The sequence below is a fragment of the Penaeus monodon genome, chromosome 12, assembly GCF_015228065.2.
Source record: "Penaeus monodon isolate SGIC_2016 chromosome 12, NSTDA_Pmon_1, whole genome shotgun sequence".
Classification (NCBI taxonomy): Eukaryota; Metazoa; Arthropoda; class Malacostraca; order Decapoda; family Penaeidae; genus Penaeus; species Penaeus monodon.
Window position 1 is genome coordinate 12886504 of NC_051397.1, and position 20000 is coordinate 12906503.

General features: G+C 47.3%; 1 protein-coding gene across 1 annotated transcript in view; it reads left to right on the forward strand.

Moving 5' to 3' along the window:
- LOC119579308 (formin-binding protein 1 homolog) overlaps positions 1-20000 on the forward strand; it is a gene marked incomplete in the record, with an annotated part of 64819 nt that overhangs the window by 7683 nt on the left and 37136 nt on the right. The window contains 1 exon segment of the mRNA XM_037927069.1: positions 5991-6106. Within this exon segment, the coding sequence (XP_037782997.1) occupies positions 5991-6106 (116 nt within the window).

Consider the following 20000-nt stretch of genomic DNA (forward strand, 5'->3'; position numbering starts at 1 on the left):
TCCCCCCTTTTCCTTCCCCCTTTCCCTTTTTCTCCTTGCCCCTTTGCCACCTTCCCCCCCCTTCCCTGCTCTCCCTTTTTTTCCTCCATTTCTTCCCCCTTCCCTTTCCATCTGTTTCCAGCTCGTCTTCTTTCCTTTCTCATCATCTCCTTCATTCCGCTTCCATCTCATTCCCTCCTCTTCCTTCCTTTCCCATCTTCTCCATCTCCCTTTCCTCCTCTCGCTCTCGGCTCCTTCCCTCTTCTCTTCTCTACTTCTTCCATCTTCTCTCCCCCATCTTCTTCCTCTTTTCTCTCCCCCATCTTCTTCCTCTTTTCTCTCCCCCATCTTCTTCCCCTTTTCTCTCTCTCATGCCTACATGCGGAAGTTCCGCGTACATCCCCCCCCCCCCCCTCACCTGCACGAAGATAATCTGCCTAACCTCATGCAGGCACACGCACATACTCATGTACACACACGCACACGTGCGCATAAACAGAGATAAACACTCTCATGATGTATATTCTGTGTTTTTATTCACAAGTTTGTGTCCATGCCCGTGTCCGTATCTATCATTTACCAATCTCTGTATGCCGGTGTAGATAGATACGTTTGTATGTACTTCTTCATGGCATTGTTTATGAACGAACTCCCCCCCCCCCCCCCAAACACACACTCACAGACACACACTCAGACACACACAACACACACACACACACACACACACACACACACACACACACACACACACACACACACACACACACACACACACACACACACACACACACACACACACACATACACAGAGAGAGAGAGAGAGAGAGAGAGAGAGAGAGAGAGAGAGAGAGAGAGAGAGAGAGAGAGAGAGAGAGAGAGAGAGAGAAGAGATTCATACGTGTTTACGTTGGTGTCTATATATAGGCCTTTATTTGTCTCTTTATAGAGTAATATATTGAAATGGTGTAAATCTTACATGTCTGTGAAGATTGTACCTCCTAGCCTACTGAATTTTAACCACGTGTCCTTTTTCCTTATTTTCCATTTCCGCCGCTCTCTGTAGTGTTTTAGAGAGAGAGAGACATGTGCCTGTACCGCATCTCCTTGTTAGCCATAAAACACATGCATACTCCGTCCTTCAGCAAACATTAGTCAGGGATTACGGTCACTTCAGGGCTCCCCTCGCCGCTCCCTCGCAAATCTTGGAAATCAGCTGACTGGACTCGCTTTGTGCGGACGGCGGTCGAGGACGGGATGGGGTACGGTGGGATACGTGGATGGAGGAATGAGTAGTGTTGTACGGAATGGGTACGGGCGTGTGGGTACGGATGTGTGTGTCCGTGTCTATTTGGGTATGTGGGGACGAGTTTTTTTTTTTTTGGGGGGGGAGGGAGAGAAGAGAAGAGGAGAGAAGAAGAGAGAGGAGAGAAGAGAGAGGAGAGAAGAGAGGAGAGAGAAGAGAGAAGAGAGAAGAAGAAAGAAAGAAAGAAAGAAACATATATATATATATATATATATATATATATATATATATACTATATATAAAGAGAGAGAGAGAGAGAGAGAGAGAGAGAGAGAGAGAGAGAGAGAGATAGAGAGAGAGAGAGAGAAAGAGAGAAAGAGAGAAAGAGAGAGAGGAGAGAGAGAGAAGGGGGGGAGTACTGTAATGTGTGTGTCTGGGTACGCTTGTACGGTTGCGTGCTTGTGTGTCCGTGTCTGTACTTGTGTAAGTATTTTTACATTAGTATACATTTGTGTTATATGGAGATTTTCTGTACTTTTTACTTGTTTGTTCTCGTATGTAGATTTATCAGCGGTTATTTGCGTCTTCGCTTGCTTTTCCATGTAGGCTACTTGTGTAATGTTCTTTTTTGTGCTCTCGTATGGGTTTTACCTGATTTTGTTCATTTGGCCAGTAGTCTTCGTATTGTACTTGTGTTTTTATCAATTGTATCATTATTATTCATGTGGTCTTAGGTCTTTGTCCTCACTGCATGTGCACGCGTGTGTCCCGCGTATCAGATCATGAGGTCATGCATGTGCCGTGGCATAATGAAGCCAGAGTGCATGGCCTGTTGAGCGGAGCGGCTTTGACAGGCAAGAAAGCCGTGGCTCCTCGGAGTGACACGGCCCCCCCCCCTTCACTCTGACATGCTCCAGGATCTTTGTTGATATGTCTGTCTATCTAACTCTTTGTTTATTTGTCTATCTATCTATCTATCTATCTGTCTATCTATCTGTCTGTCGGTCAGTCTGTGCGTTTGTAGTTGTATCTGTGTCTCTTCTCTCTGTGTGTCTGTTTTTTCCTGCGTGTCTGTTCTTTTCTTTGTGACTTTCTCTGTGTTTGATTTTGTCCAAGTATTTGCCATACCTTTCTCTTGTGTGTTTGACCTTGCGTTTTTTTTTTCTTGTCTATGCATTCCCTTTTCACTGACTCCCATTGGCATGTATTTGTGCAGTGTAGCGTCCTGTGTGTAATCTCTCGCTCAGTATCCGTGTCAGTATCTTGCTCTTGTCCGTGTACCTGTCATGGTGTATGTATTTAATCGGCGTTGCGTGACCTTTCGTGTAAATGCTGTTCGAGTTCGTCATGATAACGACTTCATGTTAATTCCGTGTTGTGAATGAGGACGGAGAGCAATTTTATTTCCATTTTGTTTATCTGTCAGGTTATCTGTTCGTATAACTGCGTTTGTTTATTGTCTGGTACATATGCTCACAGAAATTGTTTGATCTATCTTATCTTTATTGTTTTTATTATTTATTTATTTATTATTATTATTTTCAATTATCAGTTACGAAAGTATTATATATGATTTTTTCATCTCTAGTGCGAAGAGGAACACGGTATATTGTCATTTTGTCCCATTTTTCGAATATCCCCTTTATCAAATATTCATTTGTTATTTATATTATCTCCTATTTTATTTTTTCATATCACAGTTTCCCCACTTCTGCTTATTCCTTATTTTCTGTATCTCCAGTTCCTCATTTTCCTGTTTGAATTTTTTTTTTTTTTTATTTCTCAGTTTTCCTTATTTCTAAAAGAATACGTATCTGTACATTTCGTTGTTGTTTTCTCCTTCCCCCATTTGCAGAAGGCTCGGCTGCCGCGGGAGGGGAAGTCGCAGCTGCAGTTGAGGGGCTTCACTTTTGGGCCGTTTCGAAAAATCTTGGGGTTCTTTTTTTCATCTTTTTTTTCTCCCTTTTGGGGGATCTCCTCTTGTTCTCTTTCTTTGTTCCTCCTTTGTTTTTGTTTTTTTCTTCTCTTCTCTTCTCTTCTCTTCACTTCTCTTCACTTCTCTTCTCTTCTCTTTGGTTTCCTTTATGTTTACCTTCTTTTCTTTTCTTTTCGTCATTCTTTTTTTTCTTTCTTTTTATTCTCTTTCTCTCTTTTTTCCTCTCCTCCCAATGCGAGTCACGTTGGAACTTCGACCTCTTGCCTCCTTCGTTTCTTGTTTCTCTCCGCAAATTATAATTGGTGTGATTAGTGGCGCAAATAAACATATGTCATGAGCTTCATATGCACCGAGTATGTTTTTTTTGTATATATTTCCTTCCTTCTCCCTTTTTCTTCTCCCTCGCCCTCTCTTCCTCCTCCTCCTCCTCCTCCTCCTCCTCTTCCTCTTCGTTGTTGTTTTTATTGTTGATCTTCTTTTTCTTCCTTCTTTCTCTTTATTTTGCTCCTCCCTTTTCCCTCTGCTTCTGCTTCCTCCTACGACTAATGGCCCATCTTAGAGTGACTAAAGCGGAGCACTGTTGCGTTTGGTTTCAGTTTCCCGGAAATTTCGGCACTGGAGTTTATTTTAGGGGCTTCTCGCCGAATATCCGAATTTCCGGTCGGGGCGGAGGGAACGTTTGGCTCTGGCTTTTGTTGTTGTTGTTGTTGTTGATCAGTTACGTGATTTATTATTTACACGTTTTTTTTTTTATAGACAGCGACGTAATATCAAAGAAAACGATGATTGGTGATCATAACAAAAATAATATCCAGATGGTAACCGTAATGGTAGTAAAAATAGTACTAATAGGGTCTTACTATAGGTTTAAGTAACAGCAATGGCTGTGATGATGGCAATAGTATTTAGATCAGCAACAGTAGAAACGCGCCAGCTACTTCCCAGGCCATTAGAGAGGAAGATGGCCGCCAAGGAAATAAATTGCGAGGAAATAAATTGACCTTTTTTTTTATCAGGGTCATGATTCCTTAACGGCTCGTGGAAAAGGTCAGGCGGCACTTCCGGTCCCTTGTGGTTGAGAGAGACCTTTTTTTAGGAAGGTTTTCGGCTTTTGGTGTTTCCTTTTTTAGGGTTATGGTTATAGCTATGTTAGTGTTTTTTTTCTGGGGGGGGGGAGTATTTCTGAAATGTGTGTGTTTGTGATTTTGTGTACGTGTTTGTCTGTGTTTGAGAGAAGGAAAGGGAGATAGTAAGATAGAGGGAGAGAAAGAAATAAAGGAAAAAACAAAGAAAGACAGCAAAACTGAGAGGAAACGCACGTTATCGACATAATAAATCGATCGTATGTGCTGTGATGTGCCTCCCTTCCCGTCTACCTCCTCTGAACCCTCTCCCTCTCCCTCCGTCCCTCCCGCCCCCTCCCTCCCTCCATCCCTCCCTCCTCTCTCGTCTCCCCTCCCTCCCCTCCCTCCCTCCCCCGTGCGAAGGTCCGGTCCTGACTCAGTCTCCTGCATGACTGTGTTGTGAGTCATGGCTCCTGCCTTCCCCCTGCCTGCCTTGCTGTTTACCCTGTCACGATGCCCCTGCATGCCTGCCTGCCTGTGCAACCGCATGCTGCCCTGCACTTCCCATATCCGGCCGTCGGAGCCTGTTACTCAGCCGAGGGTCGTTTATTGGGATCATTGCTCCGAAAGTGCGTACGTTGAAGGAGCCGGTTACACACACGTGCACACAAACACACGTAAACATAGACACTCACACGTACACATACACATTCACACGTACACACTCACATTCATAATCACATTCACATGCACACACACACACACACACACACACACACACACACACACACACACACACACACACACACACACACACACACACACACACACACACACACACACACACACACACCAGAATGAGTGATTGACAAAGCCTAATCACTTGGTTCCTGGGCCATGGGCAACCCACACACAAATTTTCATCACATTTCGTCAATATTCTTAGTTGAATTCCTGCTTTTAAAAATCATGTTCTCAAACCAGCATAATAGATAAAGAAAGAAACAAACAAACCAAACCTATCATGTAACGTACTCCATTCGGCGAGGGGATACTTTGGAAATAACGATTCATATTGAGGATGGCGATAGTAATAAAAAAAAAGAAAATACAGCCATTAACTGAACGATTATTATTATTTCCCATCATGTATCAACTGGCGCGCGCGCGCGTGTGTGTGTGTGTGTGTGTGTGTGTGTGTGTGTGTGTGCGTGTGTGTGTGTGTGTGTGTGTGTGTGTGTGTGTGTGTGTGTGTGTGTGCGCGCGAGAGAGAGAGAGAGAGAGAGAGAGAGAGAGAGAGAGAGAGAGAGAGAGAGAGAGAGAGAGAGAGAGAGAGAGAGAGAGAGAGAGAGGGGGGTATACTGTACACAATCAACGTCAAAGGTGACTTTCGTGTCAGAGAATATCCAATATGCTTGTCGTGTCCGCGGATTTTGGGAGCACGTTCGATGGATTTCTTAAGTTGAGGGATTAAGTTGGATTAAACTGACTGCGGAGGTCGGTGCTCTCTGAATGTCTTTGTGTATACTTTTTTCCAGATGCTGCTGTTATTTTTTTTGTAATTTGTTATTATTACTATTATTATTTTGATCCGTTACTATTTTATCACCACCACTACTAGTACTAAGATTACTACTAGCCTACTCTTGCTGCTGCTGCGGCTGCTGCTATGTCTATTACTATTTTTTGTTACTATCATTATTATCATCATTATTGCCCCTATTACATCTCTTCCCACCGTCCTCATCGCTGTCGTTCTCCGTTCCAGGACCAGTGGGATTGCATCGCGGGCCACACCCAGAAGGGCATCACCTTCCTGGAGACTTACAGTCACTTCATCAAGGAGCGGTGCCAGATTGAGCTCGACTACGCCAGAGGGCTCAGGTACGAGTGCTGCCGTTGTTTTGTTGTTGGTAGTTATGCTGGCACTGTTGTTGGCAATTAGGCCTACGGTAGGAGTTTATTTATTTACTTTTTTTTATTTATTTATTTATTTTGCGGGGGGGGGGGGGTAGATGGGTTTTGAGGTGTGTGTGTGTGTGTGTGTGTGTGTGTGTGTGTGTGTGTGTGTGTGTGTGTGTGTGTGTGTGTGTGTGTGTGTGTCTGTCTGTCTGTCTGTCTGTCTGTCTGTCTGTCTGTCGATGATGATGATGATGATGACGACACTGTTGTGGGTGTTGGGTGCCGTTGTCGGTTTGTATTTTTGTTGCATAGTGTGATGTGTGTGTCTGCGTGTGTGGCCACTTGAGGGTATCCGCCTTGCCCAGGGAGATGGGTGTTTGGGTAAAGGGTTGTGGCTGGGAATGGGATGAGGGCTGTGGAATTACTTATGTTGTGAAGAGGCTTGTGTTTGGTTTCAGCTGTGTGTTTGTGGGGCGGAGAGAAGGGAGGAAGAGGATGAGGAGGATGGAAAGGAAGAAGGATAGGAGAAGGAGAAGGAAAAGGAATAAGAGAATGGGGGAGGGGGAGAGGGAGATGTGAGCAGGTGTGTGTGATTGCACAGGAATTACTTACCGATGACGGTTATGAAGAGGTCTGTTGTACATTACTGCAATTGCATATCAACGCGCATATTTGTATTCGCAAACGGCTTTCGCCAAAACGGGAAGACAAGCGACCCTGAATGGCCGACTCATCCAGAGAAATAGCCTGGTGACAGCATAACGAGGTGTGGCAATAATCACTCGATGATGATAACGGCATTGCGGAGGCTGATGGTAATGGCGATGGTGACGGCGATAATGGGGATGAATATTATGATCGTAGTGATGCGTATTGACAGGCTGAGTAGATAACAGGTGGGATAGTTAATGATTATGATTATAGTGGTCATGATGGTGATGGGTCGGTGTGTGTTCCTGGTGAAGATTGTGTGAAAGTCAGGATAGTGTATCGTCAAATTAGAAATCTAAAAGTAGATGCGGCATTTAGTGAGCTGATATTTAAAGATAAAAGACATGATATGCGTCATCAGCTGGGAAGTCATCAGCAATCCAGGTTTTTAAGTAGGTGGGAGAAACTGATATGCCGTACTTAGCATAAAAATGAACGGCAAACGCCTAAGGGGAGAGTGAACAACAGACGCGATAAAATAGTGATAGTTATATGAATATTTTTTTATTTATTTATATTTGTATATGTATAGTTTTTATTGGAATAAAAATAAAGAACGATGCGCACAAATTAGCCCCCAAATAATCTCCTGGTTCCTCTGATCGCACCCAATCTGGACAAAACGAAACGTGGGCGAAAAATCCCAAAGCACTTTACGAGCGGGGGATCCATCCCATCACAGCCCAACGACCTTCCCTTCGCCGGGCGATTGCGCAAACGAGGCGAGGAGATGACGAAAGGCGCGGAGGCAGCGGCAGGGTGGCGTGCCGCTGGGTCCGGTTCTTGACCCGCTCCGGTTCGGCGGCTTTTTCCCTCGGAAGCGATAAGGGGAAGGGTTAAGCAAGGGGTGTAGGGGGAAGGGTTAAGTAAGGGGTGTAAGGGGAAGGGTTAAGCAAGGGGGGGGGGGAAAGGAAATCCATCGCAGGCTTCTTGTTTGTAATTCAAGCCAACCAAAGAATATTGATATAGGGGAAGGGGGATGTTTTAAGCTTCGTAGGTTGTGCAGTTGAGTGTTTTAGGGAAAGGAAACTAATAGGTAGAAATCTAAGTAGGAAAAAAAAAAACGAATTTTAGTGATAAATAGGAAATAAAAAAACAACGGAAATAACTAAAAAAAATAAATGCTGGAAAACTGAAACGGAAATCGCCATGGGAATGCAATGACGTTTAGACTTTTTTTCCCCCTGAGAAGGCATTGTATCCATTTACTTTTGGTTCTTTTCTTATTTTTTAAAGTGTTTCTCGTTCACTATATATTCTGTTGCCTCCTTTCACATGCCTTTGATATTAGCCACATTTGATAAGGGAACATGTGTTGGCATGAAAGAAAAGAAGGAAATACGACTGTTGATGGAAATCTAAATAGTCAAAGAGAACAAAGGAATGAAAATGGGGGTTATGTAAACGATAACCTGTTTATCGAGAAATGAAATATTCTGTCGAACATCCACATAGCCGCTCCCACCTGCTCCCCCCCTCTCTCTCTCCCTCTCTCTTTCTCTATCTGTGTGTGTGTGTGTGTGTGTGTGTGTGTGTGTGTTGTGTGTGTGTGTGTGTGTGTGTATGTGTGTATGTATGTATGTATGCATGTGTATGTATGTATGTATGCATGTGTATGTGTGTGTATTGAATTCTCTCTCACTCATTCACTCACTACCCACCCATCCACCCACTCCGTCATTCACACACACTCATAAAGGCGTTCATCCATATGCCATCCCTCGCCATCCTTCTCTCTAATATCCACTCCTCTCCCCTTTATTCCCTTTATCTCTCATCCCCCTCTACACCCCTTCCCCATTCTCCCCATTATTTCCCTCCGCTCCCCTCCCCTCCTCTCCTCTCCTCTCCTACGTCCAACCCTCCTCTATTCTCCCCATCCTCTCCCTCCCCTCCTATCCATCCCCCCCCCTCCCCGCCCATCTCCTCCCCGCCCACGCCCGCCCGCCAAATCTCTCCCGCAGTTTAGGCAAAGAGGGTACGCTGGGTACGGTGAGTTGTCGTTGTCGCTCACTCAATAGAGACGTTCGGTAGAAGAGTGAGCTTTGTACTTACGTAGACGTGGGCGAAGAGGTATTTGAATGTGTGTGTGTGTGTGTGTGTGTGTGTGTGTGTGTGTGTGTGTGTGTGTGTGTGTGTGTGTGTGTGTGTTACGTGTCGCTTTTTTTTTTTTTGCGTGTCCGTGTTTTTGCGTGTCCGTTCGCTTTCCAATCCGCCTGGGTCTCCTTCGGCCTGCAACCTTATGCCTCGCGGGTCTCCGGGGTCATGACGTCACGCGGGACTAGCGCCGAAACGTGACTGAAACCCGTTCGCGCAGGGCCGCCTGTCCGCCTACCTACTCGCCCACCCGCCCGACAGGTCCCGAGGCCTCTCCCGCGCCCGTTCTGCGCTCGCCCGGGTCTCACGTGCAGCTAGGGTTGCCGTCTCCAGCTCCCCCTCTCTGTCTCTCGCAGTCTCTCTCCGCAGTCAGTTTTTTCTCTTTTTATTCTTCCTCTGCATTTTCTACTTTTACTCACAATGTGTCTGTCTTTCTTATTTTTTTTCTCTTTTCTTCCCTCACTTGATCGTCCCTTCCCATTCCCTTCCTTCCTATCCCCTAACTTCTTCCCCTCCCCTCTCCCTTCCCTTCCCTTCCCTTCCCTTCCCTTCCCTTCCCTTCCCTTCCCTTCCCTTCCCTTCCCTTCCCCACCCTTCCCTTCCCTTCCCTTCCCCTTTCCTTCCCCTCCCCTCCCTTCCACTCCATCAACATCATCATCTTCATTATCATCATCATCATCATCATCATCATCTCATCATCTTCATCTTCATCTTCATCTTCATCTTCATCTTCATCTTCATCTTCATCTTCATCATCATCATCATCATCATCATCATCATCATCATCATCATCATCATCATCATCATCATCATCGTCGTCAACATCATCATCCACGCCATCAGTTTTCGCCCCCCCCCCCCTCCATTTACGCCACGAATCATAGGAAAACCCGCACAGTGCCTCTCTGTGCTTCCCGTACCTGGATGTTTTCTCGAGGCACTAGGGTGGGGGCGGTATTGCGTTGTGTAGTCTGTCTTGTTTACGCACTATATAGACGTGCGTGTGCTTATGTATGTATGTATGTGTATATAATGTGTAGTATGGATTAATGAATATATCAGTACATATGTTATATGTGGAAGGAAGTAGTGATGATATTTTCAGACATGAAAGTGGGGCGTCGAAGAAAGAGGGAAACTAGATAACAGAGAAAGAATGGAAGGTAGACAAGAGGGAGGAAATCTGTGGTAACCTTGTGTAAGTATTTTGAAGGGCAGTTTCATGAACTCGGAATAATCTGTATTTTTTAAGTGAGCATCTTAAGGAGAATGAAAATCAGAACAAAAAAAAAATAGTATCAGTTGGCGATGATAAGTAGGCCTACATATTCGAGAAAAAAGAAGACACCTGAAGGAAAAAAAACAAAAAACAAAAACAAGACGAATTCTAAAAGAACAAGAAGAGAAACGAAGAAACGAAGAATAAGGATGCAGGATGTGGCGAGGGACATGATGGGGAAGGAGTGAAGGATCCTCGCGAGTGTGAAAAGCATCAGGGATTCAAAGGAGATCGTTATCCTTCGCCAAGCACCGGATTAGCTTCCCAGTTATGGGGATTTTTGCACTTGTCGTCTGGAGGGAGTGGGATTTCTTTGCTTTTCTCTTACATTTTTTCTTTCTCACCTTCTCTCTCTCTCTCTCTCTCTCTCTCTCTCTCTCTCTCTCTCTCTCTCTCTTCTCTCTTTTCTCTCTCCCTCTCTCTCTCTCTCCTCTCTCTCTCCTCTCTGCCCCTCTCCCCTCTCTCGATCTCTCTCCCTCTCTCTTCCTCTCTCTCTCTCTCTCTTCTGCTCTCTCTCCTCGCTCTCTCTCTCTCTCTCTCTCTCCTCTCCCTCTCTCTCTCCTCCTCCTCTCTCCTCCTCCTCTCTCTCTCTCCTCTCTCTCTCTCTCTCTCTCTCTCTCTCTCTCTCCTCTCTTCTCTCTTCTCTCTCTCTCTCTCTCTCTCTCTCTCTCCTCTGTCTCCTCTCTCTCTCCTCTGTCTCCTCTCTCTCTCTCCTCTCCTCTCTCCTTCTTTCCCCTCTCTCTCCTCTCTTTCCTCTCTCTCTTTCCTCTCTCTCTCTTTCTCTCTCTCCTCTCTCTCTCTCTCTCCTCTCTCTCCTCTCCCCCTCTCTCTCTCTCTCCTCTCTCTCTCTTCTCTCTCTCTCCTCCTCCTCTCTCTCTCCTCTCTCTCTCTCTCTCTCTCTCTCTCTCTCTCCCTCTCCTCTCTCTCCTCTCTCTCTCTCATTCTCTCTCTCTCTCATCCTCTCTCTCTCTCTCTCTCTCTCTCTCTCTTCTCTCTCTCTCTTTTCTCTCTCTCTCTCTCTCTCTCCTCATCTTCTACTCTATCTCTCCCCCTCCCTCCCTTCCTTCCTTTCGCCCTCCCTCCCTTCATCTCGCCCTCCCTCCCTCCCTCCATCCATCCATCCATCCATCCATCCATCCATCCATCCATCCATCCATCCATCCATCCATCCATCCATCCATCCATCCCTAACTCCCTCCCTCCTTCCCTTCCCTTCCCTTCCCTTCCCTTCCCTTCCCTTCCCTTCCCTTCCCTTCCCTTCCCTTCCCTTCCTTCCTTCCTTCCCTTCCCTTTCTTTCGCTCTCTACCCCCTCCCCCCTCCCTTTCTCCTCTGTCACCGTTACCTCCTTCCTCGTGAGACCCCCTGCTGTAGGTGAAACTACTACCGACGGCGGCGCGTTCCCAGGATAAGTGCATAGCAGGTGTGACCAGCACGCCATGTTGCGTGTGGCGATGCAACGGCGCGTGCACGGTTCGTGAGTGCCCCCTCGTCTGTCGTCTTCTTTTTCCTCTTCTTCTTCATCCTCTTTCTTCACTTCTTTAGTTCTCTACATCTTCCTCTTCCTCTTTCTTAATCCCTCTTCCTCTTCATACTCTTCTACTTCCTCTTCCTCATCCTCTGTTTCTCCGCCTCCTCCCCCTTTTCTTCTTCTTCTTCTTCTTTTCGTTATGTTCCACACCTCGCACTTTCCGCTTCTCTTTTTCGTTTTTCTGTGTCTCCATGAGCGTGCCTTGCTGTTAGATTGTGTTTTTAAGCTCATGTTCTTGAGTACTACTTAATACTGGCCCATTAACACACATACAGCCGTAGAGTCGCACATATAGGCGCGCACGTGCACACGCACTTATGCACACGCGCGCGCGCACACGCACACTCAGATAGGTAGATAGACATAAAGAGAGGAAGAGAACGTTTCTCTGCTTATGTACAAAATGGGAAAGTCCGCTACAGTACTGTAGCATGAACGGGACTCCAGGCTAGCGTGTAAAGTCGCAAGGTAGCCGGGCGTCACGCTAACGCCACTGTCACGCTGTCCGTCCGCATAACTCGTGCTTACGAAACCGCGACGAATTGGCGCAACGCGAGTCCTTAGCGGGGAGAAACAGCGGCCTCTATTCCCAGCTGTTTGAGGCTGGGAGTCGCGCTTTTTGTTGTCATTATCATCTTTATTGTTGTCGAAGCCCCCCCCCCTCCCCCTGTTCCCGTTTTCTCTTTTTGAAGTTCCTGGGTTCATTCTTATGCCGCTCTAGATGTTTGTTTGTTTGTTTTGCCTCTTTTTTTGTGTGTTTTCGGGTTGGCTTCTTGTCTTTTCTTCCACTCGTGCTGCGGTGCGTTTGTTTGTTTGGGTGTTTTTGTGTTTATGTGTGAATGAAGTTTTTGTTTGTTCTCCTTCAGTCTTGGCACGCTCCACCCTTACTTCCTCCTCTTCCTCCTCTTCCACCACCACCCTCCCCCCTTCCACCTCCTCTCCTCTTCCACTTCTCCTCCTCCTCCTCCTCCTCCTCCTCCTCCTCCTCCTCCTCCTCCTCCTCCTCTCCTCCTCCTCCTCTCTCCTCGTCCTCCTCTTCCATCTTCTATACCTCATCTCCCTCCGCCCTCTCCTCCCTCTCCACGTCAGGGTTGCCCTCCAGAGCCCTGTTCAAGTGGCAGGTGCGTTTCAAGGCGGCCCGCTTATCCTCAAGTGTGTTGCGTCTTCGGCTTCCTTTTTTCCACCTTCTGCGTCCTCTTTACATCCTGCTCTTCGTTTCGCTCTTTGCCACGCCCTCTCCTCGTCGCGTCCCTTCTTTTCTCCCTTGCTTTTCATTTCCTATTTCTCCCTTTTAGCCTTCTGTCTCGTCTAGATTTCCTATCCTCCTCTCCCCTCTCCTTCCTTTTATTCTCTTTATTTTTTCGTCTCCCCCCTTTATGCCTCCTTATCGTTCACTTCCTTCCTTATTCTTCCTCCTTCCCGTTTCCATCTCCCTTTCTCCCTCTCCTCATCCTTCTAATCCATTCACCTTTTCCGCTCCTCATCTTCTTTATCTGTTCACCTTTTCCTCTCCTTATCCTGTTTATCCTTCCACCGTGTGTCCTCTCTTTATCCACCTTATCCTTCCTCCTTTCCCTCTCCCATCTTCATCCTGATTCTCCGCCCTTGACCCTAAGAGTGCGCCGCAGGTGTGTCGGGCGGGCGAGGGCGGTGGGGGGAGGGGGGCGAGGGCGGGGGCGCGGGCGAAGGCGCTCGAGGCATCCCGGGCGTTGGCGAGGGTACTAGAGGAACTACGCCTCAGCAGCCACCACGCCTCGACTTTGGTAACTGTGGCCTGGCACTGTCACAGGGCGATCGAGTGCCGCCCTTCTAGGGGGAGAGGAGGGGAAGGAGAGGAGGGGGAGGGGAAGAGGGGGAGAAGGGGAGGGGAGGGGAGAGGGAGGGGGAGAAGGGGAGGGGAGGGGAGAGGAGAAAGGGGGAGAAGGGGAGGGGGGGAGGGGAGAGAAGGAGAGAGAAGGGGAGAAGGGGAAGGGAGAGAGGGGTAAGGGATGTTACGGGCTAGAACTAGTAGTAGTGGCGTCGGAGGGGGGGGGGGCATCAGCGTGTAGGGTGGGGTGTTTGTGGGAATCGGTTTTGAAGGTCTGAGTATTGCTGGGGTAAGATGATATATATGATATATATTTGTATATATACATATATGTGTGCTTATATATATATATATATATATATATATATATATATATATATATATATTATATGTATATATACACACACATTTATTTATTTATTTATTTATTTTTCTGCGTGACACACACACACACACACACACACACACACACACACACACACACACACACACACACACACACACACACACACACACATATATATATATATATATATATATATATATCTATATAATATATATACATATATATATATATATAAATACATACATACATACATACATACATACATACATACATACATACATACATACATACATACATACATACATACATACATACACACACACACACACACACACACACACACACACACACACACGCATACATTTATGTAAATAGTGAAGTAATGTTGGAAAATCAGACAAGTACCAAACTGATACGCAATCTATATATATAATTATGACCTTATATGACCTTGGTGTCTATCACATTTATCTGTTTTAACTATAGACCATTAACCATACAATCATGAGTTGAAGGGGAAGGTGGGGGTAGGGAGGGGTAACATACCTCTCCATGGGTATCCCCCCCCACAGCGTCAGAAACCTCTGCGGGCAACAATGACACGGTGGCACTGTTGGCATTGTTGGCATTATGGGAGGTAACTGGCGATGCGGGAGATAATAAACTGAAATGTTTTTGTTTGTTTTGTGTTACCGTAGATGTTTGTGGGTTATTGTTTGCGTGTACGATGTTTTTCTTGTGATTTTTTATGGTTTCTTGTTTTGATGTTTTATCTTTGCCGTTATCAAGGGAACACCTTCCTGGCAGCACTTAGAGATAAAAGTGATAGTTATGGTTTTGCTGACACTGGTTGAGTGCATGCAGGGCTGATGGGCTGCGCTGGCACTCGGGCTGACAGCTTTTTTTTTTGCATGCACTTAAGGCTGTATATACATTAACATGGCACCCGGCTCTGCGTTTGGCTCTCAGGAATGGCATTAAGAGGCAGTACATATGGCTGGCACTATTTTATTCTCCCTCCGATGGGTTAGCGCTTCTGTGTCATCCAAGGGCTAGTCCTGCTGCGAGTGCCGTCCTAGGGGCTGGCACCGCTTTAAGCTTCTCCCCTTGGGACTGGCACTGGTCTGAGCTCCCATCTAAGGCACTGCAGGGAGCCTTTGTAGGGGCAAGGACTGGCCGCCGTATTGCCAGCACTGACCTTGGCACGGGCGCGCGGGCGGGCGTGGTGTCATCGCCTCTTTTCACGCGGATATTTTGGGTCTGGCGTAAACACCGCCGACGCATCCGCCTTTTGGGAAGAGGCTGCTGCCGCTATTGTTGTTGTTGTTGTTGTTGTTGTTGTTGTTGTTGTTGTTGTTGTTGTTGTTACTGTGTTCGCATATCAGGCACCTGGACTCTTGTTGCTCTGTGTTTTAATGTTTGTCGGCGGCGGCCAAGGTGCTGTTTAGGGTACCTGTTCTTGTTGTCGATGTGGATCATTGTTCTTGGTGTTCGCGGCTTTTTTGGTAAGGGTTCTGTTTGCTATTGGCGATGGCGATGTTTTTGGTTTGTGACGGTGCTTTGGGGGATCTTACGGGGATTTGGCTGCCTAGTGAGGAGATCGGCTGCTAGTAATAATGTTGTGATGTGAGTTACGTACAGCTTCCCTTATTTCTATGAATGCTATAAAGACAAAAACTGTGTGTGTGTGTGTGTGTGTGTGTGTGTGTGTGTGTGTGTGTGTGTGTGTGTGTGTGTGTGTGTGTGTGTGTGTGTGTGTGTGTGTGTTTATGTTTGTGTTTGTGTTTGTGTGTGTTTTGTGTGTTTTGTCTGCTTGTGTGCGCGCACATGCGTGTGTATGTGCGTGCATGCGGATAATTATACGTATAGGTGGGTGAATACACATTTCTTTGTCTCCTTATTCGCTTACATGTGAGTGTGCGTTTGTTTTAAGAATAAGTTCAATTGCCTTAATGCCGAAAGGTATGTGTGTGGGTGGAGGTTAGAGGAGGATGAAGGTGATAGCGGGGGCGGGGGCGGGGGGGGGGCGGTCTTGATCTACCTATGATGTCTAATTATATGACCTTTGCCATCGGGCTTTTGATACAGGTTGCTCCGCCCGCCTCGCCTTCCAACGCTGGGAGGGGTGGGGGGATAGGGAGGGAAGGAAGGAGGGGAGGGATGGTTAGATAGGTAGATAGATAGATAGATAGATAAAAAAGTTCGATACGAAAGAAGCAAACACACAAGCAAAAGAGAGTGGGTGGTTGGGGAGGAAAGAAGGAAGGAAGGATAGGTAGGTTAGTTGGGAAGGAGAGAAACAGAGAGAGGGGGAATGACAAACGGACACACACACACACACACACACACACACACACACACACACACACACACACACACACACACACACACACACACCACACACACACACACATACTCTCTCTCTCTCTCTCCTCTCTCTCTCTCTTCCCTCTCTCTCTCTCCTCTCTCTCCTCTCTCTCTCTCTCTCTCTCTCTCTCTCTCTCTCTCTCTCTCTCTCTCTCTCTCTCTCTCTCTCTCTCTCTCTCTCTCCCTCTCTCACTCTCACTCACTCACTCACTCACTCACTCACTCACTCACTCACTCACTTACTCACTCACTTACTCACTCACTCACTCACTCACTCAATCACGCAAACACACACACACATAGAGTAGGGGGAGTTATAGAGAGAATAGAAGGGAATAGAAGGGAAGAGAGAATCGGTGAGACAGAGAAGAAATGATGCAACCAGGAAGATAAGAGACATGGGAGGGAGAAGAGAGGGGAGGGCGTGGTGGGGGTGGGGGTAGAAAGAGAAATACAGAGAACTGAAAAATGCAAACCAACGAGACGTAAATGAGGAAGAGAAGGTGAGAAAGACAAAGAGATGGAGGAAGACGAGAGAGAGGGAACGATGTAAAGAGAATAAACGTCTGTTTGTTTATGCGCACGTCTGAGGGCGTGTGGGCGGCAGTACTTATTAATACCCTTCACCTGCGAGGTATATAGATGGAGGCGAAGGGGAAGGGAGGGAGGGAGGGGAAGGGCGTTGAGGGCGGGGGAGGGCGGAGTTGGCATGAGGCCGAGATGTGACCTCGCAGGGGGCCTCCATGGCATGGCACGCTTCGCGCTGCTTGGGGGCCGCGACCCCTCTCTCACCCCCTAGAGGGAGAAGAGGAGGGAGGGAGCGAATTGTGGAAGGGTGGGGCTGATTCGTGGGAGTTTCACAGTGTGTGTGTATGCCTTTGTGCATATATGAGTGAGTGAAAGTGCATATGTGTAACTGTGTAACTATACGTACGTACGTTTGTTTGTCTCTGTCTGCCTGCCTGTCTCTTTTTACGTGTGCTGCGTCTGCCAGTCTTACACATGTGTGTGTAATCACGGTTTGTAGATAATGATGTTGGATTCTGATTAGATATGTTTTCCTTTAATGCGTTTGATGCGTCCTGTCGAAGCTTTTGTCGTGATGATGACGCAAATGTCATTCACAAGTTTGCGTGGGCGCCGTTATGTAGGGAATGATAAAGTTTATAACCGTATTATTATGACTGATAATCATTGTTGGTGATGGTGGTCATGATTGTAGAGTGGATGGCAGAGATTGTTGACTGTGATTTATATTGATGGTAGTATTGCTGATATTAATGATGATAATGATAATAGTGGTGATGATGGTGATGATGGTGATGATGATGATGATGATGATGATGATGATGATGATGATGATGATGATGATGGTGATGATGATGATGATGATGATGATGATGATGATGATGAAGAAGAAGAGTAGGAGGAGTATTATTTCCATCATCATCATCAGTCTTGTTTTTAATGATAATGATTGACAGCAATACTAACGATCCTCTCCTTTACAGGTACGTTTTAGGATCCACGGGCGTCGAGTGGCACAGTAAGATTCCTTTAATGATACTTAAAAGCAGGAGGAAGAAGGATGGGAAAAAGAGAAAGAGGGAGGGAGAGGGAAAGAGAGAGGGAAGAGAGACAGGGGGGGGGTGAGGCGGAGAAGAAGGTGAAGGATGAGAATGGGGAGAGAAAATGAGAGGACGAGAGGCGCTGACCGAATGAAGAAGGAGGAGACGGGCAGGCGAGGGATATCACGGGTTCAAAGGAATCTCGAGAGGCGCGTCAAAGGCAAGACTTGAGAATCGCAAGACAGTCCCGTCTTTGCCTCCGGGCTAATTTTAGCTGTCGGGAGATTTCCCTCTCTTGCTATTTCGGTGTTTGTATCTCGTCTCCCCTTTATTTATACTTTTTTTTTGTCACTTTTCCCTTTCTTGCTGTGGTCCATTTTTCTTCCTTTTCTTATCTCCTTTCTCTCCCTATCACCCTCTCTATCTATCTGTCTGTCTGGCTCGCTGTCTGTCTGTCTCTCTTACACACTCACTCTTCATTTTTTCTCGCTCCCCACTTTTTTCAGCCTTTCCGTCCCCCCCCCTCTCTTCCTCCCTGCCCCTCTCTCCCTGTCCCTCCTCGCATCTCTTCCCTCCATCCCTCCGGCCTTTCCTCCTCCCATCCATATACTCCCCCCCCCCTCACTCTCATCCTTATCTTTCCTCCCTCTTCCTCCCTGCCCCCATCTCTCTTCTTCCCTTTCTCCCTTTTCCTCCTATTCCCTCCCCCTTCCTTCTCCTCCCACTTCCGTCCCTGCCCCCCTCTTCCATCCCATCCACCCCTTCGTCCCTCCCTTCATCCCCTCCCCCTCTCCCTCCCCTTTCCCCCTCCTCCTTCCCCCTCCTCACTCTTTTCCCCTCCTCCTCCTCTTTTTCCCCCTCCTCCTCTTTTTCCCCCTCCTCCCCTTCTTCCCCTTCTTCCCCCTCCCCCCCCCCCTTTGCTCACGTACCCGAAGCTGCCCTAGATAGGGATGATGCAACGGCCGATTGACAAGCGAGCAATTGCAGGCGAGAACTTCTTTCCTCCGAGACCCGCTTTACGGAGACGGGTCCCCCAGGGCGAGATGAGGGGGGGGGGGTGCGAGACGGCCTTTCCATTTCCATTCTTTTTCCTCTCGCTGCTTGTGACTTTTGCGTCTTTGTCTCGTTTTTTTTTTTTCCATATTCTCTGTTTCAATTTCCTTTTTTTATCGCTTTTCTATTTTCTTTATTCTTATTTCTGTTTCTATTTCCCTTTTTTCTCTCTTTTCTCTCGTTTCTCTTTCCCCTCTCCCTCTATTTTTTTTCCTGCCTCTTATTTCCACTTCCTTCCTCTCTGCCCTCTCTGTTCGCCTGCTATCATCATTTCCCTCTTACAAGTTTCCTTCTTTATCGACTCATTTCTTGAATTTTCTCCCTCTCTCTCTCTTCCCACCCTTTCCCCCTTTCCTCTGTAGGCCAGAAGGGAAAGTCGGTTGCGAAAGAACCCAAGTTAAGGTGGCTTTAATTGGCAATATAACTGAGGTTCGTAGCGCGGCGTCACGGGCGGAGGCGACCCGCTGCGGTTGCGAGGGCGGGGGTGGGGGTGAATGGGGTGGGGGGAGGGGGAAGTAATGGGGAAGTAATGGGGAAAGGCGAGAGGAGAAGAGGGAGCTAAGGGAGAGTAAGGTAGGGAGGAAGGGACTAGGGAAGGGAAGGGGTAGGTATGGGAAAATTGTTGGGAGAAGTGGTAAGGGGAAGAGGATTGGGTTATGGATGGGGGGGGTAGAGGAGGGGAGATAACAACAGAGTGTGGAAGGGGAAGATGCGAGGGGAGGAGAGGAGGAGCAGAGAAGAATTGTAAAAAAGAAAGAAAAGACCTTTTTTTTTTTACTTTCTCAATTCTCCTTCCCCACATACTCTCCCTGCTCCTGCTTCCTCCTCCTCCTCCTCCTCCTCCTCCTCCTCTCCTCCTCCTCCTCCTCCTCCTCCTCCCTCCTCCTCCCCCCCCTCCCCCCTCCCCCCTCCCTCCCTCCCTCCCTCCCCTCCCTCCCTCCCTCCCTCCCTCCCTCCCTCTAGGAACATCTTCAGATCTGGCTCATTTTCCTCTCAAACCTCCCCCTCCCCTCCCATCCGCCATGTGTGCCATATGGCTCTCCCAGCCTTGGACGCGTTGCCACGTAGCCACTTCCAATCGCCCCTGGGTGGGGTTTTGTGGGCGGGGGGATGAAGGCA